At 52.0% G+C, this 23,109-nt stretch overlaps 7 protein-coding genes and 1 non-coding gene across 8 annotated transcripts; 4 read left to right on the top strand and 4 right to left on the bottom strand.

Annotated features, from left to right (window-relative positions):
* Positions 1-457: 457 nt before the first annotated feature.
* G6M90_00g046650 (uncharacterized protein) lies at positions 458-1,046 on the top strand (the record flags this gene model as incomplete). The annotated part of the gene is made up of 2 exons (XM_066130416.1): positions 458-610; positions 795-1,046. 2 exons carry the CDS (start codon positions 458-460, stop codon positions 1,044-1,046), a joined length of 405 nt encoding a protein of 134 aa, XP_065986206.1.
* A 1,489-nt stretch (positions 1,047-2,535) lies between these two features.
* On the bottom strand, positions 2,536-2,634 carry G6M90_tRNA00000045. The gene has a single exon. It is a non-coding gene; the product is annotated as a tRNA-Ala (tRNA).
* A 1,284-nt stretch (positions 2,635-3,918) lies between these two features.
* G6M90_00g046640 (uncharacterized protein) lies at positions 3,919-4,318 on the top strand (the record flags this gene model as incomplete). Its single annotated transcript, XM_066130415.1, has 2 exons — positions 3,919-4,066; positions 4,146-4,318. 2 exons carry the CDS (start codon positions 3,919-3,921, stop codon positions 4,316-4,318), a joined length of 321 nt encoding a protein of 106 aa, XP_065986443.1.
* An 887-nt stretch (positions 4,319-5,205) lies between these two features.
* Positions 5,206-6,913, top strand: G6M90_00g046630 (uncharacterized protein; the record flags this gene model as incomplete). The annotated part of the gene is made up of 3 exons (XM_014689303.2): positions 5,206-5,223; positions 5,335-5,995; positions 6,072-6,913. 3 exons carry the CDS (start codon positions 5,206-5,208, stop codon positions 6,911-6,913), a joined length of 1,521 nt encoding a protein of 506 aa, XP_014544789.2.
* A 606-nt stretch (positions 6,914-7,519) lies between these two features.
* On the top strand, positions 7,520-9,762 carry G6M90_00g046620 (uncharacterized protein; the record flags this gene model as incomplete). The annotated part of the gene is made up of 2 exons (XM_066130414.1): positions 7,520-8,149; positions 8,209-9,762. The coding sequence occupies 2 exons, from the start codon at positions 7,520-7,522 to the stop codon at positions 9,760-9,762; spliced, it is 2,184 nt and encodes a 727-aa protein (XP_065986396.1).
* Positions 9,763-10,505: 743 nt separating this feature from the next.
* G6M90_00g046610 (uncharacterized protein) lies at positions 10,506-12,112 on the bottom strand (the record flags this gene model as incomplete). Its single annotated transcript, XM_014689301.1, has 2 exons — positions 10,506-10,725; positions 10,782-12,112. The coding sequence occupies 2 exons, from the start codon at positions 12,110-12,112 to the stop codon at positions 10,506-10,508; spliced, it is 1,551 nt and encodes a 516-aa protein (XP_014544787.1).
* Positions 12,113-16,800: 4,688 nt separating this feature from the next.
* Positions 16,801-20,500, bottom strand: G6M90_00g046600 (uncharacterized protein; the record flags this gene model as incomplete). Its single annotated transcript, XM_014689300.1, has 3 exons — positions 16,801-18,530; positions 18,589-18,663; positions 18,718-20,500. 3 exons carry the CDS (start codon positions 20,498-20,500, stop codon positions 16,801-16,803), a joined length of 3,588 nt encoding a protein of 1,195 aa, XP_014544786.1.
* Positions 20,501-21,604: 1,104 nt separating this feature from the next.
* On the bottom strand, positions 21,605-22,919 carry gal7 (Galactose-1-phosphate uridylyltransferase; the record flags this gene model as incomplete). The annotated part of the gene is made up of 3 exons (XM_014689299.1): positions 21,605-22,654; positions 22,708-22,759; positions 22,819-22,919. 3 exons carry the CDS (start codon positions 22,917-22,919, stop codon positions 21,605-21,607), a joined length of 1,203 nt encoding a protein of 400 aa, XP_014544785.1.
* Between the last annotated feature and the right edge of the window lie 190 nt (positions 22,920-23,109).

Raw genomic sequence — 23,109 nt, 5'->3', positions numbered from 1 at the left:
AATAACAGCCAGCCAAACCGCGTGTGGCTCGTTGTGAAGAGCTTACACCGGTGGTGATACGACGTCGTCTAATTGAGTGCTCATAGAAGACTTGTCGAATGGGTGCTATTTTGCAACGGGGTTGAATGCCTTTGCTCTTCTGCATTGATCAAATTGATTGAAGGAGATCAGTCCCTGAGAGATCGGCTTCGGCTCAGTAGCTTCTTCTCCTGTGAGATATGATGCAGAACGTCCTAGAGTCTGTTCTGCAAAGATTGTTCTTCGATTCAACTTGACCCTGAAAGAGTTCAAGTCGGTATCTGACCATGATATCGGTTATGAAGCTAACTCCGTATCATTTCAAACCACCGTCTGCTCATAATAATAATAAGTCTAGACGATATTACTGTGCCGCCTCCCAGGATGCCATCACCATCACCACTAATACCACCCCGCGATGTGCGAAATAACAGCTACTATGGCGGCCCGTGTGCGCTACAGTCGCTGTCTATACGATGCCAAGAAATACCGGAAGCTTACTGAGCTGGCGAAGAAATATCCATCGGTCCAAGGGTCTAGCTACCTGCTGTTACGAAAAGCCGAGACAGTAAACGAGCCTGACTCTTCCACGGTACAGTTGAAGAAAAGTAGCTGGCGTCGAAAGCATTGCAGTAGTATTTGGAACGCGGGGGACTGGACTCACAGAGGTGAGAATTCTTCTCCTAATTTTTGCAAATCAACTATAACTGAAGAAAGAGAAGGATGATTTCCCCTCTCTCTTCTTTCCCTCCATTCTTTGCTCATATGCGGTTCAGATCCAAATCTTAGCATTGGCTGCTCACATCCCTGCGGAGAACCAGATCAAGGGAGCTGCTAACCGGTACAGTGTTTCCATGGACCTCAAGTATGGTCAGCGAGTCTGCGATTTCCGAAGCTTTTTCTTCGCACTTGAAGAAAAGCTGGGGTTGAAAGAAGCTCAAGGCTTGCCCTTTCTCCAAGACGAGCGTGTAGATATTCCCATAGAGACCATCATTACCGACTGGTCAGAACTTGACGAGGGCGGTTGAGCTCTTCTCATCGCTAGGATTTACATGCACGAAGTACAAAGGGAGCATTACGGATGCAGAGAGGGGCTTGCGAGTTGCGGCGCGCTTTGCGACATATCTCCTGGAACAGGATATTCGGAATCTGAAGACAAGATCTTGTATGATAGCAAAAGTCTTCTCTGAAGAGTACAGGATAGACAGTGACGAAGACAAACGCATTTTCTTCAAAGGTATTTTGCGTAGAGAATGGTGTGTGCATAAGAGTATTTCCCAATAAAGAGTTACCACTATAAGCACCATTTCGAGATGAGATTCCAGAGTGGAAGCCTAGGGCGTCAGGAATATCAGACACAGCAAAACGGACCACCCGAGTCGTTCAAAGCTGTAGAAGAAGCAGCCGATATCTTTTTACAAGTCGGCTGTCTTCAACAACCTCTCCACCGAGGATCCGGCGCTTCCCGAGAGATTGAATACGTCAATGAGCTCTGGAGGTCAGCCGGAAACATGGCATGTCATATACGACTTCAGCTATTCCGTTTCATGCCGGTCAAGGCGTAAAGTGACGAACGAGCACTCGTCGAGACATCCTCGACCATGGCGAGTGTCAAAATGTCGTTTTCACGGAATGCTGCCGCTGCATGGTCCTCCGAGCACTATCATCTAAAGCTTGGGATAAAGAACTCTCGATGGCGCGTGCAAGTGAGACAACTTTCAACAACCTAAACGGATCAGATAACGATGGCGAAACTGGACATCCGAATAGACGAGATCATCATTGTCCAGCGGCATAAGAAGGGAGCTTCTACAAGAAAGAAATAAAAATTCGAGGACATGAAGGAGGCAGAGAAAATGGGAAAGCGAAAAGAGGCGTGAGCTGCAAGCTTCGAGACACAGAGAAGGGCATGCAGATCAAGAAACTCGAGTAGTTGGAGGCCTTGAGGCGAACAAGACCATCTCCAGGGTCAATGGGACTTTCCAGCGACCAAAAAGGAGGGAAAGAAGAATGATAGAAGCGAGGAAGGACTGCGGTCAGGAATGATGCAGATACAGGCAAGAAAAAACCCGGAGTAGAGGTTGCAGATGCGGAGGATTTCGAGGACATGTGGATGCGAGCGAAGGGCTTCTTTAGCGGAGACGGTTTTGGAACAGAGCGATCAATATGCAAAAAGAAATTTCAATGTTGATTGATGTTATAATTTCAATCCCTGTAAGTCTAGCCATCAGTGACCTGACAGGGAAGTTCATGGGGGGTTATACGGGGCCCTCTCTACTAACAAGCGCATTCTCAATTTATATTAGTGGCTGTTAATTGCGATTTACAGGGGAGTAAGGGGTGACTTGTATTAGTCAGAGATTTGTATCGGCTCATCAGGTACTGGCCCCCCCACTGATAACTTCTTTCAGTTGGCTGTAAACGCCCTTGTCATGTCACACCTGGCTAAACATCCGGGGCTCAAAACTGCACATGGAAAAAGAAAAAAAAGAATCGCTACAATGAACAATTCCTCTTTGGACAAACGGGGAATCGAACCCCGGACCTCTCCCAGATAAGACAAATCCTTGTAAGGATATATGCTAAGGGAGTATTATACCATTAAACCATATGCCCCTAATGATACTGTATTCGCAGTGGTAATCGGCATTTGAACGCCGACGGTGGAGGGAAGAGGAAACAAGCCCCAGGGTCCAGGGACACAAAGAGGAGTTTGCGAGCGCCGGGCTCTTCCGCGATTGAATCAGTTGACATCAAAACCATGTTACCCGCAAGGAAGCACGGCATGGAGTCAGCTGCCGCGAGGATCGGTATAACGAGATGCGCGGCGATAATTGGTACACGCGGCGTGGACGCGACTCGAAACGAATCGGCTACTTCCACGACCAAAGGCAACCATGTCTGATGATGTCATCTGCCCAAGCGCCGGGTATCGAGGCTGCGCGAACTACAGGAGAACATTGAAAGAAAAGGGCACCGGGCGACAGGGTGAGAGAAGCCGGTAGATAAGCAGGCGGACGAAGCAAAAGCGAGGCGGCAGCTAGAATCTGAATCTGCAGAGGCCCAATTACCTTCCAAGGCGGAAGTATTCATAGGCTCCGGGCCAGGACACAGCGCGTCCCGGTAGGTCAACTCTTTGACTGAATGATCACGTCGTCTTGTTCGCGCGACACGGCTGACCCCGCCGGTGCAGGACAGCAGGAGATAGGCCCATGCCCGGACGAGGCTCAGGGTTGGGCGCGGACGGTTATCCCTTCTGGGCCGGTGGCTGCCGTGCAGAGCAATATTGGCACACTTCTAGATGGCATCTCCTCTAGTAGTGATGTCTGGTGCTGTTGAGTACCAGACCCTGAGGTGGCCGAGCCGCCTCCGCCTCGCTCTTTGAGTAAGCCATCACAGAGGTCACGTTCGGGTATGCTTTCTCACCGCCAGAGCGTCTTTTTGTTGTTGCACCGCACAGCCTAGGGCTCTGGTCCGGGTCGCGAGATCAAGTTCCGGAGATCAACAACAAGGATGCGTGGGGGCGGGCGGAAGCGGACATATCCGAAAGTGTCAGTTTTCTTCTTCATCTGTTGTCTCGGTGCTTCGCCCGGATGTAGGATTGTGCCATCGCAGGCAGGGCCATCGCAAGGCCATCGTGATGCCAAATTCTATATAAAGGCCTCACCCAACTAGAGGGCAAATGGAATGCCTGCCCAGCTGTTCTAATCTAGGACTCGATTTTCTACTTGCACAAAGCCTCGAGCTTATTGACTGCCAACATCGCCAGTCTATTTTGATAATAATAAAAAAATAAAATAATAAAATAAGACGGCATTTGAATCATCATCGGCTACTGCCGAGGTTTATGAGAGCCTCCGTCTTCATTGCAAGTATAGACAACGTCCCGCAAATGCTAGGATGGCCACTCTTACTCCGGAAGCAATCGTTGCCATTGTGGGCTTGGTGATTGCTCTGCCGCCGACTGTTGTTGTCATCATTCGCCTGCTTTGGCGCTGGAACGGCACAGGGGCTCCGGGCCAGCAGCACATGAGCAATAGCCAGGATGGTATGTCCAACATTGAAGTCCGGCGAGCTGTTTCGGCTATTTTGTCTAACTGGTAGAAAATATGATTTTAAAAAAATAGAAGAGGCAGCAATGACAGTACAGCCTCAGCAGCAACCGTATTGGTACGCCGTTGAAGGGGATCCGAGGTTGCGAGGAGATCCCTGCCCTCGACGTATTAGCACCCGCGAAGCCATGCACATCACTCGATACCAGCGAAGTGAAATTTACAACATGGACGTCGCGCCATGGTAGCGCGTAAAAGGTCCATTGGTACAGCCGACGGCAGGCTACCATGCATAATATCGCATCAACCTGACAAGTTTGCGGTTGGTGGACACAGGCAAGTCCAATACCCTTTCTGCTACGGAGTACAGACTCCAGAGTAATCAATCCCAAAACAACATCTCTCATGCTGGCACAGCGATGCACCCAGTCAACAGATCAATGCAGAGGGCAGCTTGCGTGCATACATGTTTGAGCCGTGTTCCAAGACCAAAACCGAAGCCGCATCAGCGTATTCTCCACATTCATACCGCACATGGCCATGGCTTGCTTACCCGCCTGAGCATGAAGAACGGGCACATGTCTGGTGGCAACGGGCTTGATCCCAATGACGACATTCTGGACGTCCAGGCCCAGTGAGCCCCTGTTCCAAGAGGCCTCACGCCGCACGGCGTCACACCTTTGGAGAGCTTCGGCGCTTGCTGGTCCAACCGTTGCCAAGGATGGAGAGGGAAGGGGCCTTGATGCTTAATTTGTCGCCTCGCCGTGCTCGAACGCGGGTGGCTCCATTCATTTCGTAAGTCTTGTTGATTTCCCTTTATGTGTTTCCTTTTTAGGGTTTGTCAAAGGAGGACAGGGTGTAACTTGACGCGTCTTTGAATTTCGAGAATTGCCAGCAGTGTATTGCGCTGGCTTGGAAGAAAGAGAGTCGAGAGGCCGCCCGCCTGCCAAGATCCAAGGTCGAGCTCCTCAAAGCTACGTACCTTCGTCTTGCCCCGCGATCTGCCTTTTGGACATTGGCTTTTGGACCCCGCGGCTGGACCGACGACGTTGGGACATCGTCACCATCCAAACCTTGATTTTTGCTCTACACCCCTTTTTGAAGCTAGCGCTCTTCTTTGCGACCGCTGCTCATCATGGCCTCGGGTAACAATGTAAGTCGACCACGGAGATTACTTGGGTTCCTCTCCTCCCTCCCTCACTCCCTCCCTCTCTCAACATCAACTCCAACGCCTGCTAACCACATCATACCATCTGCAATGAAGGACCCCAAGCTCCTCTACGCCGTCGATGGCATCAAAGCCTATCACATTGCCAACGGCAACGAGCATTCCCTGACCCCAAGTGGTCCCCAGACGCTATCACTGCTCATGGTTCCGACCGCCTCTGGTTTTGCAGACCCTTCTGGCATCGGCTCTGGCGAGGAGGACTTTTACCTGCATCTGCATCTGCCTCCCGAGCTGGATTTGCCCATGCCAGCCACCACTCAGATATACCACCAACCCCCGACGAGCTATCTGATTCCCCGCTGGGATCTGGGTCCCGACGCCGGCGCTTTCACGAGAATTGAATTTCCGCCCGCAGGGAGTCGTCCCGGCATCCAGGAAGATGTAGATACGTTTGAGACCATTCTTGCGCAGTGCACAGCCTTCCTGGAACGTGCGCCTCCGCCAAAGCCAAAGAGGGCCAAGACAGCCCCTGTTTTCGGGGCTTCTGCAAAGGCGAGGGAGGCAGCTGGTGAGGAACTGCCCGCCTACAATCCGGCTGATTATACCCGAGGCGAAGGCTATGTTCAGGGGAGTCTGAGTTCAAGTGGCAAAGGAGGCAGAATCGTCTTGGTGGATGAGGAGGACGGCAGTGTTATCGGCGAATTGAGCGAGGGGTTCCAAGTTGTCGAGGATACCGGCATAAAGCCGGGATCCAAAGGTATGGTTCTCCCCCTCCCGGCAAATTACGACTTCTACAGCGTCAAAGAAGCCTCGCTAACTGGCGTGTCTCGTAGATCCTGTTGAAATCGCTTTACCCACAGACGGCTCCCAGGCCATCAACATCCAACCAGCCCCAGCATACTACGAAGAAGACCGCATCCATCCTGCATACAAAAAGTCCACAATTGTCAGTATGGGCATGAGGGCATCTCGCCTTCTCATTACGACATCAGATTATGTCTCCCACACCCTCCAGGGCCAAGCCGACAATTTCACCAAGAGCACGCAGCCCGTCGCCAAACCCGTCACCTTTACGCCCACCACACACGCACATATCCGAAAGATCAACCAGTTCTCAAACAAAGCCGCTGGTATGTCCGCTGCCACTGTCGGCTCCATTGCCAAAGTGGCACAGAACTTTGGGGCCAACCTTTCCCGCCGCAAGGATGGAAAGGCCCGAGGCTTCGATAAAGATGGCAACATGATTGAGACATACAAACCGGGTATGTTAAACAAGAGTTTAATGGCGTTCAATACTGTTGTAGATGGCATGGAGCACGCCGGCCTTAGTCTACTCACGAGCACATCTTCAAGTGTCAGTAAGGTTGTCGAACATAGATGGGGCCCGGAGGCTGGTGAAGTATCCCGCAACTTGGGTGGTGGCTTCAAGAACGTGGGATTGGTGTATATCGACGTGACGGGTGTGTCTCGCCGTGCCATTTTGAAGAGTGTAGCGAAGGGCATGGTTGTTGGAACCGTCAAGGGAGGCGGTCAGGTTATTGTTGGTGGGGACGAGAAGAGCAAGACGATACCTGTGGCAGCAGGAAGTGGGAACGGAAATGGAGAGAAGGCCTCATACGGCGATTCTTCGAGTGTGTCTGGCGGCTATCAGGGCAATGGTAAGAAACCCGCCTAGGGGGTTGGGTTACGAATACATGAAACGGCAATAAGGGCACGAAACATGAACACTTATAAATCGTTCAACACTGACTTGCCTTGCGTAGCGAATGTCAATCTTTGTAAAGGAATATCAGCACCGAATCGTTGCTTTCAAAAAATAGACTACTGTTTCAATCTTGTCATCATTACTCCGTGCGTACCATGTTGCCAATTAAAGTGGTAAAAGTGGATCACGTGTCGACGTGACGTCCCTCGCGTCGCGATGGCTTCGAAACTTTGACCCCCACGTTCTCCAACCGAAACACCAGCCGGGTTCCCGAGTAACCAGCTATCTACTCAAATCCTGTAATAGGGATATAAAAACTCCAATAGTGCTCTCTCGCGGTATTTTCTCGTCGATGGCAATGGAACACGTTGCATCCGCGACAAATTCCCTGTCATAACTGGAAACTGGCCCCGCCACCTGCTTGCTCAACCCATGTGTCGATACGAGCCGTTTGGCGTCTTCATTCTTACGTTTTATGACATCTCAGACGCAATCAAACGCAAACGAGAAAAGAAACTGTACGAAACATACACTCCCCTGACCTTGATCTAGGCTAATGCTGTCTGCCAGCGCATCATGCTCCACGAAATCCTCCTCTCCCTCTCGGGCCACCCATCTCCTCTCCTTCATACACCTCCGTCGCCCGAAGCAGACGCTCTAGCAGGCATAACACCCCCCGAACGACAGCTCCTCTCCTCTGCCAGACACATCAGCGACCTGAATACCAACCTCATTGCCTACTCGACCGAAATCTCCACGACGCATTCTTCGACGATATGTCGAGCTGTCGCCACGGCTATAAGTTCCGTCCATCTGGCTGCATTCCAGCGAAAGGTCCTGCAAGTAGAGGAGAGCATACTGAGAAATGACGCTGATTGGGTGGGGGCGTATAATATCGTGCCATTGACCGCCATCATGGGCGAATTTCAGCAGTGGACGAGGCGGTTAGAGTGGCTATGGGACACGGTACAGTTCATCCTGGCTAAGAATACAGATGGGAGTTCGTGTAGGGGGTCAACATTGATTGACCGATTGAGGGACGAATTGCAGAGTGGATATCAGGACGTGGCTGCTACAGCAGAGAGTCTGGTCAAGGTCGCGGAGACGGCATGGTTGAAGCAGGTTTCCGCATGGGTGCTGTACGGGAGGTTGCCCAGTTTTGGGGCTGATGATTTCTTTGTGCAAAAGCTGCATGGTTCTCCAGAGGCATGAAGCTATCCTTTTGCGTACCTTGGGCTGCTATTACAGAGACTGACTGTCGGCAGGATTATGTTTGTGTTGAGAACTGTCTGCCGTCATTTGTCACAGGAGCAACAGCAGCATCCATGATATTCATCGGCAAATCACTCAACCATGTTCGCGCCATGAACAACACCAGCTCGTCATCAGGCGGAGTAGCACATGTATCTGCTAAGCTCCAAGAATTATCAACCCTAACGTTACCGCTAGAAAACACCGAGTTTTCCAAGGCGGTCAAGGCCATTCGCACTTCCCTGTCGCAAAACACTTTGCAAAAGATGCTTCCACTCGCCAGAGTTTCAGAAATGATCCAGCTCCTCCGGGACTTCTTCCTCCTTGGTCGGGGCGAATTTGCCATGGCCCTCACCCACGAAGCAGACGAAAGGGTTAGAAATCGCTGGCGAAGAGCAGGCAATCTCGCGTACGAAAAGGATGATGGCCTGAAAAACATCACTGTCAAGGACGGTGAAGTCGCTGCGGTTTTGAATAGGACGTGGGCTGTGCTCGTCTCCATGCAGGGCCAACACGCCGAGGAGGACGACCAGCTCGAACTTGCACGAAGCCTGATACAACTCCATCTTACAAAGTCCAAACCTCCAGCCGCACTCGTCACCGGAAGAGGCTTAGACGTCCAAGCAGCAAATGTCCTCGCCGCCTCCCCTTTCCGCAACATGCTCTTCTCCGTCCCAGCCATGCTCAGCCTCGACCTACCCTCGCCACTAGACATGGTCATCTCCCCGTCCGACCTCCAGCTCTACTCCTCTATAAACGCATACCTCCTCTCCCTTCGCCGCGCGCACATGCGCCTCACTGGCCTATGGAAAATCACCTCCCTTCGACGCCACTACCCTGCCCCTCGCGGCGCATCTGACGACGCCGTCACCCTCCGAGAGCGCTGGTCCGACCGCTCCTGGTTGCTCCGAAGCACATGGACCACCGCCAGCGCTACCATATTCTTCCTTGCCGAGACAGAAGCCTACTTCCAGACGGAAATCGTGAAAACCCTCTGGGACGACTTCCACGCCTGGCTCATCCCTTCACAGCCACAGCGCTCTGGTCACGCTACCCCCATTGACCACCATCACTCCCAACCTCCAAGCCAGCATTCTCACGATCCGCAAACCCTCGCCACCGCGCACACGCTCTATCTCCGCACCCTCACCCACCGCCTCCTCCTTACTCAAGCCTCCTTCACGGATCAATTATACGCCCTCCTCCAACACATCGACCACCTCGTCACACACATCCACCGTCTGCACTCGTTATTCACATCCCTCGACCTCGAGCACGATGCTGGCGTAGTAGATGCTTTTGTCGACCTTGAGCGCGAGCAATCACAAGTATTCAGCTCGCTGCACAATATACAACTAAAAGTAAAACAAGGAATAAACGATGTGGTTTCAACATTAAGAGACTTGGAGAGCGACGCCACATTCTTGGCGGAATGGGATGGGCAGGGACTAGTAGACGATGAAGGTGAAGACAGAGGGTATGTGCCGTGCCGTGTAGGAGGGGTTGATAGGTTGTTGATGAAGTTGGATTTTGGCAGTTGGTTGGGCGGGACGGCGTGGGAGGGCTAACGGAGGCTTGGTTTTGTCGGTGAGATTACGGGGCTTGGGGATCTGGGGGGGTGGTATTAGATTTTAGATGAATGATGAATGATTAACGCTATTATACAATATAAGATGATTGCAGCACGATTGATCGCCAAAACGTATAGTGACACATGGGAGCATGGGAAATATGTGACTATTATATATAGTAATATCATTATCAAGTGTTTTTTCTTAAAGAAAAAAACCTCTGTTATTAGGCTGGAGAGACTATAAAACTATATTTATTGCCTTGCTAGTTCTCAACCACCAGTCATGTTAGTATTTAACGTGAAGCGATGCGTTTATAGTATATTCTGCGGTTTATTACGGTTCCCGGCAAACACGTCGTGTAAGCGTTGTATAATATTATATAAGGCCACGTAATACACCGTGAGTACACACATCGCGATACGTTAAATACTAGCAAGATTAGCAATTAAAAACTTGCAAGCAAATAAATGTAATCCCTATAATTCAGCCTCGTCCTGGAGGCGTCTAGTAATATTATAATTATAGGATGTCGATAATATATTGTAAATGCCGCACGCATTATATAAGTCGCGCTAAATCTCCAAATGCAAAATTCATAGTCCCCGAAAACGCTTCAACGCCGGATTAGTTACATTGCTCATGCCTTCATGCTGTGCCTCAAATACTGTGTAATATATAACACATGAGACAAACTAAAACATTTCCCTTTCGCTAGATAGTCCTTTGCTGTAGTATTTTCAATATACAGTAATCTGCTTTCCAAATCGGAAAGGTTTGCTGGATTTCTGTCCGCGACGGCTAAACAGCCCGCGGCTAAAGGATTGTGGGAGAGTATCGGTGCCGAAGTGGGGCTCCCCGGGCCGGAGCGGGGCCGAACCGGAAATAGCTTTCTTGGATTGCCAGCGTTCACGAATGCAATCGTCCACTAAAGTGATGAGGCCTGTAGAAACAATAGCACTGGAAAAGTTAGCTTACGGTTACAAATAATCAAAGCAAAAGAGGCATAGACGTACTCAGCTACATCCGTCATGGCTTCAATGGTAGATTGGTCACTAATCCACATATAGCAAGGCGGGATCCATCCACCAGCGCTATCTTCATCGTCGATTTGGCTAGGACTTCGTATCTCCTGTGCGATATGGGCTACCGGCTCCTCCTGATCATCGCGGACGAGATGGAAAGAAAAGGTATTCAGCATCTTGTCAACGGCTCGCTTCCAAGTATACTTGTGGCCCCACCACTCAAACTCGTAGCGCCCTGAACTGCGGCGAGAAACCTCCACGCGGGCATAATTGCTGAATTCAAGCTTGATAGAATCGGTAGGAATTAAAAACTCTGATGGAGGTTTGACGGCCAGGAGGCTAGACGAATTGTCCAAAACGTCGGTGCCGGAGCCTATCGATGCCGATGACTTGGCAGTCATGGTGCTTGCTGTGGAGGGGCGCCGCGAACCCGAGGGAGCCTTGAGGGAACAGGAGGACGAGTTGGAAGCATTTGATCGGCGGAAAGGAGCCTTGACAGATCGAAGAGCCGAGGAAACAGATTGATGGAGGGCACCACGTGAAATGCCAGATGACTTGGTGTAGGCACGTTTAGAGACGCACACTTCCCTGCCAGAGTCGCGGCAATGGCGACGGAACGAAAACTCTCGATTGACTAAATCGTACATGCGGAGATGGAAGAGCTGAACAGTAACAGGTCTACGGTGAGAACCTAGAACAGAGCCTTGGCCAATGCCGATAAGTGAACCAGGCACAACTACCGTCTCCACGCGAAGATTCATGTTTCCGTCTGGGGTAGTGTCGTCGTGTCGAATAGATAGACGATTCATGGAGGGGAATAAATAGCTAAAGGTGCGAGGATCTGACGGCTTGACTGTTGGATCAGTAGGCCCCGCACGGTAAGGAGGGAGGACGGGCGGGATAGAGGCATCATCGGGCCCTTGTAGACGAACGGGCTCCGGCTCATAGTTGAATAAATCGTCGTCATGGCCGCCACACTCATGGCCCGTATCATTTTCAGAGAATCTAGTGTCATATGTATTGACAGAGAGCGTAGAATCTGAAGGCTCGGGTGGGAAGTAAGTGATGCTAGGTTGTGGCAACTCAGGCTCCTCCTCTTGTCGCATCCTCTCCTGTTGTCTGCCGTGGCGACGTGGAGGGTCAATTTCGTCGTGGTCTTCATGCCTCTGCCTTCGGTCTGCGCTGGTGGTGGTGGATTCTTGGCTATGCGTCGAGGCGGCATGGTCTGTCCTTGAAAGAACATATGAAGTTGAGAGCTCGCTGTCTCGTGAGGAAGAAGCTAATGAGCCATACGAGAGTCGTGAAGATGATGGGTCGGGCATAGTCCTAGGTGCTTCCAATGCTCTGCGATGCCCTAGGTGTTGTGATTTGGTCGTCATATAAATTGAACGAGTACACTCAGTCGAAAGTTGCAGTATCAAGAGGCGAAACAGTCGGCGTGCTGGTCGAGGTATTGTTCAAACCAAAGCTTTTACCAGCGTCGTGCAGGCGAGACGGATAGGATCCACGGTTGACCGAAAGAATAAGCAACTTTGAATTGGGTGGGATTGGAGTTGAGAAAACTGTGAATAGAAGTGGAAGTGGAATAATGTAAATGTGTTTGTCATCTATGGGATGGGTGAATACGGAATGAATGGGGATGGCTGGGGAAGGGGAGCCTCGAGATATACGTTCTACAAAACCGGGAAGTCGCGAACATGCCTGAAAGATGGACACCTCCTTCTCACATGGACATGAAAGCAGCAAGGACCCCATACTTCGTACTCTGTTCCCGCCCGGCAAAAAAAGGCAAGAACCTTGCACACCTTGGCTCCCGAGAAAAAAACACCGGCCAACCCTAGTAACAAACACCAAAGCCACTCAAACGGACAACCGCCGCGTCGTCGTCCTTGTCGGCCTTTTTTCGTCTGTCGCGGTGAGTCGACCGGGGGTGTGGCGTGAGGAATTCAGACCACGCTCCGGGGCATTGGCGTGGGCGTCGGGTGGACATGGACGGCGGTAGTGTGATCTGGGCATTTCCATGCATCAGCCTCGAAAATGCCGCCAGCACTCACAAGGATCCCGGAGTGCTCCCAATGGGGACCCTGCACTGAGTCTCCTCTGTATCCTGCTGCTACCCCTTGGATATGTCTGGTGTGTTGGCGGAGAGTCCAGTTGGGTAGTCGTCTCAGTCATCACCTGCACATTCAACACGCCTCAGTAAAGTGGGTGGCCATGAATGGATGCGTCTTGCCTCAGATTTCGTTGCAAAGAGCTGATCCTCAACAGGCATAAAGGAATCCATTCGATCGGACGTGTACACAAAAGCCCGGCATCGGCATGGTCGGGCTTGTCGGCCACCCAGCTCTTTGCCACACAATAGCTGCCGCAACTGCTCAAAGCAGTGGCTAACTCTTCAGTTCCCACGTTTCCTTAGTGGATTACTGCACAGCTTCTGCTCAGACAAACGCCGAAAGACCGACATGTATGCCCTAAATGGGGAAACAATAGCCTCAAGTGCTACGTCAAAGGGAGGCTGAGCAGGTGGGCTGCGAGGCTCACCACCAGCCCCTAGTGTTCACGACCAGAGCGCTCTGCGTTCATGTCTGGGGACATAGAAGCTCTATGTCCTCTTGGTGAATCAGCGGCAGGAACGCTAAAACAACTCCAAACGCCACCAGGCCGACCGATTGACACGGGGGCCAGAGGGGTGTTCGGTTCATCCAACAACCAGCAGTGGCAACGCGGCCTCGGGAGTAATCGATTATGCTTCGTCTAGCGAGCCTCGGGCTGAGCCGAGCCTATCATTCGCGGCTGCATTACGTGGACGCCTCATAGTGCTGGCAACTTGGCCTTCCACATGAAGGCTGACCGGTGCTACTGAAGTACTTTTGGCTCCCAACGTCGTTCCCTGCAAAGCAACATGCCACAGAAGCGTATCACCCCATCGTCGGCTGTTGGCGACGTCAGTGGCCCGAACACACCCGCGGCAGACGTGCAACTACAGACTGGTCCCTTCTGCGCGTGAAACTGTAAAGAGAAGGTCGAGATGAGGAGCAAGAATCATCCAAGCAGATGGCGATGAAAATGCCTCTGAGAGAATCAGGCGCATTGCTAGCACAGGCCGAACCTGACAAACTTGCTTGTGGGCGGGACCGTTTTGGAACAACGACTTTCACTTGCTCCATACTGACTGTCCTTGGCATTCATGAAGAGTCATCATCCCTAAAATTGTCTGCCTTGGCCAGCCACTACTCCGTACACTTGAATCGCCTCCGATACCCTCAGTCCAGGGTAATACTAACCTTGTGGTTGTCCCCTCGCAGTTTCTGCCTAGCAGCCTGGGTCTACATACACGGAGCAACCGAGCGTGACGTTCAGTCTTGGGACTCCCACAAAGCCGACAAAATGCCTCAGATCAGTATTACCGTCCAACGTGAAAAAGAAGGCCCGTATCTGGTAAGTCATGGCCAAATGTTTTTGGTGGCCCTTGAGTGTAACCACCACCGTTTTTCCTTCAGCCGACATGACGGAGAGAATTTTGGATGATCCAGCAGCCATGCGCTTTTCTACTACTAGTACCAGTACAATTCCTTGTTGGCCACGGAGAATAAGCCAAGGATCGGGCACTGTTCCAAATCTCCGCACACACCAACGAGTGTTAGCTTCAAAATAGTGCTGGGCACCTAACCAGAACTGCCCACAGCGGCCGAAAAGAAACACCAAAGTGGCCAACAGCATGCGTCAGCGGGTTCGGCGACAAAGCCATAGCGTCTCCCGTGTCAGCTTTTGCAGCAAGTTTCATGGGTGATGACTACGATGCGGTGTCAGCCTGGAGATGATTTTGCTTCCAGAGTGTTTTGTGGTGCACTGCCACCAGACGGCACTTGAACATCTGTCATGATGAACGACAACAGTTGGTTTTGGAAATACAGTCTTAGACATTTGCGAGACATGCATGTTGCAGTGGCTGTTTGGCATTTATTCGTCAATTCTAGCATTTTCCTGGAAACAAGCAATCATTTGCAGGCTCTCGCGCATCGTGTTGAAATAGGGAGAGCGAACCGGATTCAACCGCGCCACGGTGCGAAGCATGCATCATCAATCCCCTTTGTCTCGTGACATATACAGGCCGCAGATGACTTCAGCACTCGGTCAAGGTCCTTTCACACTTCAGCCATGTCATGGAATCGAGGGACGGACCTTGTTCGATGCCTTGGATCGACGGCCAGTCACAACAGGTCAATGAGTGCATACTCCAGTGAGTCTCGAGCTGATGTTCCACTGCTGCCTGCATGCGTCAAAGTCTGCATTCTATTTTGGCCTTGACTCACTTGGCACATTATTTGCACCAAACTTTGGACATAGATGAGGTTAATCCTCTTCACCCAAGAGGCTTGACAGGTGTTGTGTCATGTTGTCATGACGTTCAGCATGGCATCGACAATTAGCGGGTCAATCGCCTGGCGCAAGACTTTTGCATGCATCATCTGATGCCAGTATGTATACGCGACGTGTGACGACCAGAGGGCAGGTGTTGATCCCTCAGTACTGTCTGCTGGTTAATCTGATCGAAATGTCAGGTCGCGAGTGCGTACGGAGCAACGACGCCGTCTAACAAGACGTCTGGCCTTGGCAAAGTCAATTAAATCCTCATTTCAAATCACTTCACTCGTATTCTCTGCGTGTCCGAGCCAATGCCCTGCTTGGTGCCTTACAACCCAACACCAGACTGAATTGAACATGACGCCTCCACCTGCCCATACTCAAACGCCCACCAGTAGGCAGTATACAGGTGGTGTAATTCGTGTCGGACGCTGATTCGCTTCAATGTTCTGGTTGGCTGCTCGCCTCGTGCTCGCTTCGTTCCTCCGCGTTGCGGCGTGTCGCGGCCTATCCCATTGGGTCGCGGCGAGGTGATTCGCAGACCAATGGCAACTATGATGCTCCGGCATACTTACGCACCCCCCGTAGGGTTCCTTGTTGCAACATTGAACTTGCGTGTGAAGTCTGGTGGCACCTGGCCGGCATCTTGGTGGTCTGAAGAGGACCGATGATTGCGACCAATCGATATACCCAGGCATGCCCACGTTCATAACTCCCGCCAGCATCGTCCCTTTTATTCTCGCAAAATGGGTGGTTGGGAAATCGTCCAGGTCCTCGACTACAAAAGAGTAACTACACATGTAGCATCAAACAAGCAGCGAATCTACGTTCCCACGCCCTCGTGCGCAAGATGATATATCGCAGCCCGCCGCCTCGCGCAGAGCAAGGCTCGTCTAAATCCAGCGCATTTGTATCTATTGTCACCTTCAACTCTCACCGTGTCCCATGCCACGAAAAATGCCCTCGCTTTTTTTTTTTTTTTGTTGCAAAGCACACAATCAAACCAATTCCACGGTAAACCCCGCAGCACCTGCATGCCCAAGTACACATGTACATACGCAGCCCTCGTCACGGGACCCTCTTCCCTCACGGTGGCAATGTGCCATGCACTGTATGCGACGACGGACATGAAACGGTAGCCCGCCATCGCTCCGATAATGCAGCCTCTCCTCTCTGAGCACCGCTCTCTTCACTAATTTGAACAGGTCTTGTCCCGTCATCTCGGGTGCGTCATGCACCATCGCTCTGCCCACATGCACTCCTGGCGTGGACGTTGATGCCCAAAATGGAACATGACCAATGCGTAATCCGTGACCTCGTCATTGGTCAATTGCCGTCTTCACAGACGACGGGCCTTGATACTTCGTGTACATGAACGACAGGGCAGAGCTGAATTGCGGAATTATGTACGTACTCCGTGGCCTACGGGAAGGTCCTAAGAACTATGCTATGCGAGACAAAACGTCAGTGTTCGATACGGCTACTCGGTCAGGTTTTACCAATCAACAATACATCCTCAATTTTGTAGTATGCCAATCCCATCACCGAGTCCTCGAGTCCTCGCCCCTTAATTTGGCCGGCTGTCCGTCCAAACGTTTACCTGGACTTCGGGCAGCCATCCTAAGCGACTTGTTCTCCAGCTCCACTACGGCTGGATGTTCCAGCCAACCCACGTACGAGGGACAACTCTCCAAATCTTGACCTCACCACTCCTCAGGTCGTCCAGCTTGTAGCTCTCCATCTTGACCTTCTTGTTCTCCCGCCCTTGCTCCCACGCACGAACCTTCTTCTTTGTCCCGTCCCACTCAGCAACTACCGCAACGTGATCCGGCTTGCCAACTTCCGTCGAGTATTTGGCGTGCATGGGTCCATGTTTGCCCTGAAACTTGGCGTTGCGGAATGAAATGACATCTCCTGCTCGGATGACGTCTTGCTGTTGAGTAGATGCGTTGGCCATGTTGGCATAGACCAGCGCACCGTATGAACGTGTGCCGACAGGCGGGAGGGCACCACTCAGGGGTCGAAGTAGCTCCATGACAAACCCCTGAGGCGTGCCATCACTAACGACCGTGTCCTTTTTGGCCGTGGCAGCTTCCGAGATTTGTCTGCCATAACGTTCATAAAACTCCTCCATCTGGTCCTGACGAAGGGATCGCGGGGGTGGCTCGTGTCTTTGCTCCAGCTCTACATCTGACGCATCATATGGGTTGTATCGGACGGTAACCACAGTCTGTGAATAATCTTGGAAGAGAACAAACACATCCCGCGTGATGACTGTCTTGGAGCCCTGGTTAGTTGTAGTTGTCTCTTCGCTTTCAAAATGAATGTCTTTGCGTCCCTGGAAGACAGGCGGGACTTGATTCGCCTGTTTCCACCATCCACTTTGCACTGCAAGGTCAACGTCGTTCGCAATGAAATCTGATTCAACAGAAGGCCGGTGCATATCCATAGATCTCCTATTGCTTGTGCTTGTTCTTGGAATATCCATTGACTGTTTGTTGCTAGGCCGAGGCGGTTGTGCAGAAGGCAGTGCTCGGCGTTCAGTAGGAGATGATGGTCCAGAGAAATATACATTTTCTTCGTCAATCTTTGGTGTTTTATGGCCGTAACTGGATCCCATTGGAGGAGGTGGCGGCGGTGAAGAATAGCTATATGGATCATAATCTCCTGCGTCATGAACTGCAGTAGGAGCCGCCTCCTTCGGAGGGGGAGGTGGAGCTCCGCGAGGAACATCCACCGAGCGTCGCTTATGATCCGGAGGCGGTTGGCTAGGAATAGGAGGTGGGACAGCTCGAGGCGCTGTGGCAGATGGAATAGGAGGGGGAATATTAGGAGCGGTGTCCCGAATTGGCGACGTAAGGGTGTTATCCTCGGCGCTTGAGTCTCGAGCGTGTGACTTTAGGGCATCCTTGTGGGGGACACTGGAAGCAATATCAGTATCATAGTCGCCGTCATATTCCGTAACCTCTTCATCCTCCTCCTCACCAGCCTGTGGGGGGCGTGTTGGTGTGGGCGGAGGAATATCTGCTGTTGACTGCCGACTCAAACCACCAGGCGGCGGAGGCGGCGGAGGCCGGCTCAAAGCTGGCGGAGGTGCCGGTGCCGATCCGGGAATTGGAGGTGGTGGTCGACTACTTCGCTTGCCAGCGACAGTTGTAGGAGATTGCCCTAAAGTGTCGTCTCCGCGAGGAGACTGCGGTGGCGATCTGGGGGGGAGAGAGGTGGGTGCTGGTGGCATTGGAGGTAGACGTCTGTTTTGAGTGCTAGTCTGCTCCAAGTCCTTTTCTCTTGCTCCTCCGGAAAGCTCATCATCTGATTCAGATCCTTCTGTAGGGGATTTGATATCAGCTGGGGGTGGCGGGGGTTGTGCCCGGGCTGGAACATATTAGCACAGATGAACAAATAAGAGAAGTTTGAAAGTAGCAACACCTACACTCTGTAGGTAATGGAGGAGGTGCTGGCCGACCACCAGGAATAGGCGGAGGACCGCTTATATCTCGACGAGGAGCTGCACAATCGTTAGCTTTTACTTGCCCATCATATAGATGGTGATTCTACATACAAGACACCTCGGAAATGGGCGCCGGGGTCGTTGCCTCATCTTCTTCCTCGTCACCAGAATCTACTTCCTGTTCCCGTGAAGGGACTGGAGGAGGCATAATCCTTGATTGAACTGGAGTGGCTTCATCACCATCAGCGTCCTCCTCTTCTTCGTCAGCTGGATGGCCTCGGCTGGGAGCGACAGAGCTGCCCATGCCGGGTAGGGCCATAGGAGTCGGGACTGGTGGTGCCGGACGGGGAGCCGTCTCCTGAATATCTTCATCGGCTCCTGACGCTTCCCCAGTTTTGACGGTCTTCTTTTTAGGCGGAGCCTTAGCCATGGGTGGCATCGGAGCACCAAACATGCCATGGAAGCCCATGCCACCACTCATCTTTGCCATTCTAGCCCGCAATTCTTCTTTGCGCCTAACTTCAGGGTCGACTTCTTCTTCTTCCTCATACTCCTCCTCTCCAGCTTCCACTCCTTCTTCATTTGCTTCCCCAGTCTCGCGATGGAGTCCAGGTGCAGTCGCGGTAGATGTCGCTGGAACGCGCTGAACATGTCGTAGCACTTCCTCATTATCTTCACGCTCGGTAGTATCATCATGGCCCTCCGTTGTGTCACCAGCACCAGACATATCGGCCTCGTTGCCATCGTGCGACTCATCCGCTGTAGGACCCTTGGAAGACCTGCGTCTTGGTAGAGGTGCTCTAGCATGGGTATCATCTGTCGAAGTTCTGGTTCTGACTTCGGTTTCTCTAGATTCGACCCGTTCCAACGAAGCCGAAAGAGATCCTTCTTCGGCTTCTACATCTGCCTCACTCTGAGGGGCTTCGGGCTTCTTCTTTACTGGTTTTTTTGGTTTCTCTTTCTTAGCAGCCGCATCAGCGTGGCGCTGGGCTTGTTCCATTTGCTGCTTCTGAAGCAAAGCAATGCGTTCCTTCAAGCTAGTAGGCTTAGGCTGGTCATCCTCGGCACCGGCTTCTTGAGACTGTTCGCCTGGAACCAATCCGGCTACCTCCGCCTGACCCAGAGCCTCGGCCTGCCTCTCCTTGATCTCGGGATCTTCTTCGCGACGATAGATATTCGTGGTCGGCTTCTCTCGCGGAGGCGGTACGTATGCGTTGCGGCTAGGAGGCGGTGCGACAAAAGGCTTCTTCACAAATCCAGACGTGCCGCCACTCGCGCCTAAGCCAGTAGGCTTGAATGGAGCGACAGGTGGTGCCGCTGGTTTATTGAACGCGGCGATACGATCTTTGAATGAGTTGCTCGCCGGTTTTTCGGAAACCGGAGGAGGACCAGATTTGGGTTTTGGAGCTGAAGCTTCAGCCTGTTTTGGGCCAGCTGGTGGTGCTGTAGTAGCATCGTGAGACTTCACAAGAGCCGGTTCCGAGTGCTTGGCTGTCACTGGCACCGGGACGACGGGGACAGAGCGCTCGGCCTCAACGGGTTCAGGTCCATGTTGGAGTTCTTCTTCCTTTTCGGGCTCCGGCTCCGGCTCATGAACTGGAGCAGGCGGTACTGGTGCCGGAGCAGTAACATCCTCTGACATATGAGCTTCGGGTTCCTTCTTGGGACGTGATCTCGTCGGCCGGGGAGGGGCAGTAGGCTCGAACTTCTCAACAAAGTTGCGAGGGAAAATGCCCTCCTTTTTCACGCCATGGTCATCAACGTATTCGCCCCCATACCAATCGTCATCTTCCTCTTCGTTGACAGTGATGATTTGGCCAACATCGAAGTTGAGATCATCTTCATGTGGCGAGCTGTACTCATAGAGAGCCTTGACCCGGAACGGCACAGTCATGGCGGTGTAGGATATGTCCCGCGACACAGGCGGCCCTGTGACACGTCTGCCGCGGCTAGATGAGACCGTTGATCGATATATACGGAGCAGCGATTTCTTGTTGTCGGGTGTGGGGCGGCAATGCGATGAATGATGCGGAGAGTCGAGAGTGCTTTCGTCAGCTTTGAAGAAGCGGGGGGGTATTGCTGGGAAAGCGCTGTAAGCCCAGGCACAGACAAAGAAGGCAGTGTCGTCCAACTACCTCAGAGCAACTATGTCGAGCACGGAGCTCCGGGTGATGGTATTGCAGGATTGGGTGAAGGGGTGGCGGCTCAGAAAGAAGAGCGAGAATATGACGCTGGGTCTGGGAGGAGGCGGACGTAGGCGGAGCAGACAGAAGAGGCTGAGGCGTTGCGCAGCGTCTGTGAGAGTAGCCGGTTGCCGGTCCACGAAAGCTTGGGCGTGATGCTGATGGCGGGCGGGTGTCGACGTCAGCGGGGGACCCTCTTGCTGCTCTGACTAGGGAGTGAGATACGGAGTACAACTGCTTGAGGACATAGAATTGGATAATTCAAGCAGCTTCGAGTGATGGTGGAGTGGGGGAATCAGCCAGCGACATGGAGCCACAGCAAGCCCACCGGGTGACTTGCTTCAATGCTTGCACGGCCCTTGCTGTTGTTGAGCGTGCTGTCGTTTCGGGGTGGAGCTAGAGCTGAGCTGTCTGCCATCCAAGCTTGTGGCCGTCTCAAAGTCGTCAGACGCTGGAACGGCCGAGCTAGGACAAGGGTTTGATTTGGAGAAGCAGCGGCTAAAAAAAACTCGAGAGGTGGAAGGCATGTGAGGCACTGAGTGTCTGACCATCTCGACTGCTTCTCACGTGGAAGCTTAGACGCCCACCAGCATTACTAGAGTGTTGACTGGGGACGACGGAGGAAGGTGCGACCAGTCCTGAACCCGACTGAGGCTTCAGTGTTGCAAGAACATTGAAGATGACCACAATGCAATTATGCGCATCACCCGCAGCCTTTGCAAGATGCAAGAGACTAACCTCCAGATGGTCATGACTCATCATGCACATTTCATGTTGCTGGAAGGGGGTATATATTTAATGTCTCATGTCTCATTTTACTTCAAGTTATTCCTGTACAACTCCCCGCCGCAATCTCTCAGACGAGCCGTCGCCTGTTCAGGAGTGATATCCCTCTGCGGCTCAGCCATGAGCTCATACCCAACCAGGAATTTTTTCACCGTCGCGGAACGCAGCAGGGGCGGGTAGAAGTGCATGTGAAAGTAGGAGTTCTCAATCTCTTCCTTTGTTCCCCGGAGCGGCGCCTGGTGGATTCCGGAACTGTACGGGAAACTGCACTCAAAGAGGTTATCATACCGCCTGGTGACCTCCTGGATGGCTTCGGCAAACTGCAGCCTCTCCTCCGGCTTAAAGTCTACCAGGGAGCGGATATGCCTCTTGGGAAGGACGAGCACCTCGAATGGCCAGACCGCCCACCAGGGACATACCACTACAAACGACTTGTTTTGCCAGAGAAGGCGCTCCCCCTTGGCAAGTTCCAGCTGAACGTAATCCTCAAGCAAGTGTCGGCCGCCATTGTTGGCACGATATTTGGTCATCTGGGAGAGTTCCTTTCCAGGTTCCTCAGGCATGGTGGATGTTGTCCATACTTGGCAATGCGGGTGTGGGTTGGAACAACCCATAGCAGAGCCTTTGTTCTCGAAAATCTGCATGTATCGATACTCATCTTTGGGAATGGGTGCTTCATCCTTTGGCATGGAGATGTCCAGATTTTCAGCAAGCTTGTCCAATGGGTTTGAGGAGGACAAGTGGTTGGCATAAATTCGGGTCCAGTGCTCGATGACGGGCAAGATTTCTGGAGCAGGCATGTCTGCTAAAGTGAGGTGGTGTTTGGGCGAGAAGGTGAGGACATAGCAGACGCCTTTGACGCTCTGGGCTCTCAGGAGCATCGACTCAACATCTGCGGAGAAGTCAACAATAGTTGTATCAGACGAATTGCGCTTTGTTATACCATTGGGCTTCGTATCAGGCTCATAGTCTGGCTGCTGTTCTTTCACAGCGCTGTAATCGTTGACAAAAGCAAAAGTCTTGTCGTATTTGGGATTTGTGTCACCCGCAGCACGAGCATTTCCAGGACAAAGATAACACTGGACATGAGGTTACCTAGAGTTTTCCCCTTCATTTGATTGAATTCACATACCTTGGGATCATATTCGGGCAGAGTATTGGCAACTGCCGCCTCTTGAGCTCCCCTGCAAAACCACCTTGATCAGATCAACCCGCCATGTAACGCAGTAGGATTCATACATACTGCCATGGTCGCTTGGTCCGATGTGGCGAGACAAGTAGCCAGCTGTCGGTAAGAGGATTATATCTCCGGTGGGAGATGTCGTCGAGGATCTTGTCAGGCATGATGATGGTGGAGTAGGCAAGGCTTTTGGGTGACAGACAACAGAATACAAAAAGTAACAAAGCCCTCTAGCTCTAGGGCAAAAAACAAACAGGGAGCGAGTATGGGACTTTTAAATGTCCACTAGGCACCTATCACAACACGACAACTGCTACACAGCGAAGAGAATGATGAACCGCATGAGCGACAATG

This window comes from Metarhizium brunneum, chromosome 2 (assembly GCF_013426205.1).
Source record: "Metarhizium brunneum chromosome 2, complete sequence".
In the NCBI taxonomy this organism is placed as follows: Eukaryota; Fungi; Ascomycota; class Sordariomycetes; order Hypocreales; family Clavicipitaceae; genus Metarhizium; species Metarhizium brunneum.
Note: the sequence above shows the minus strand (reverse complement) of the source record. Positions and strands in the feature narration are given on the sequence as shown.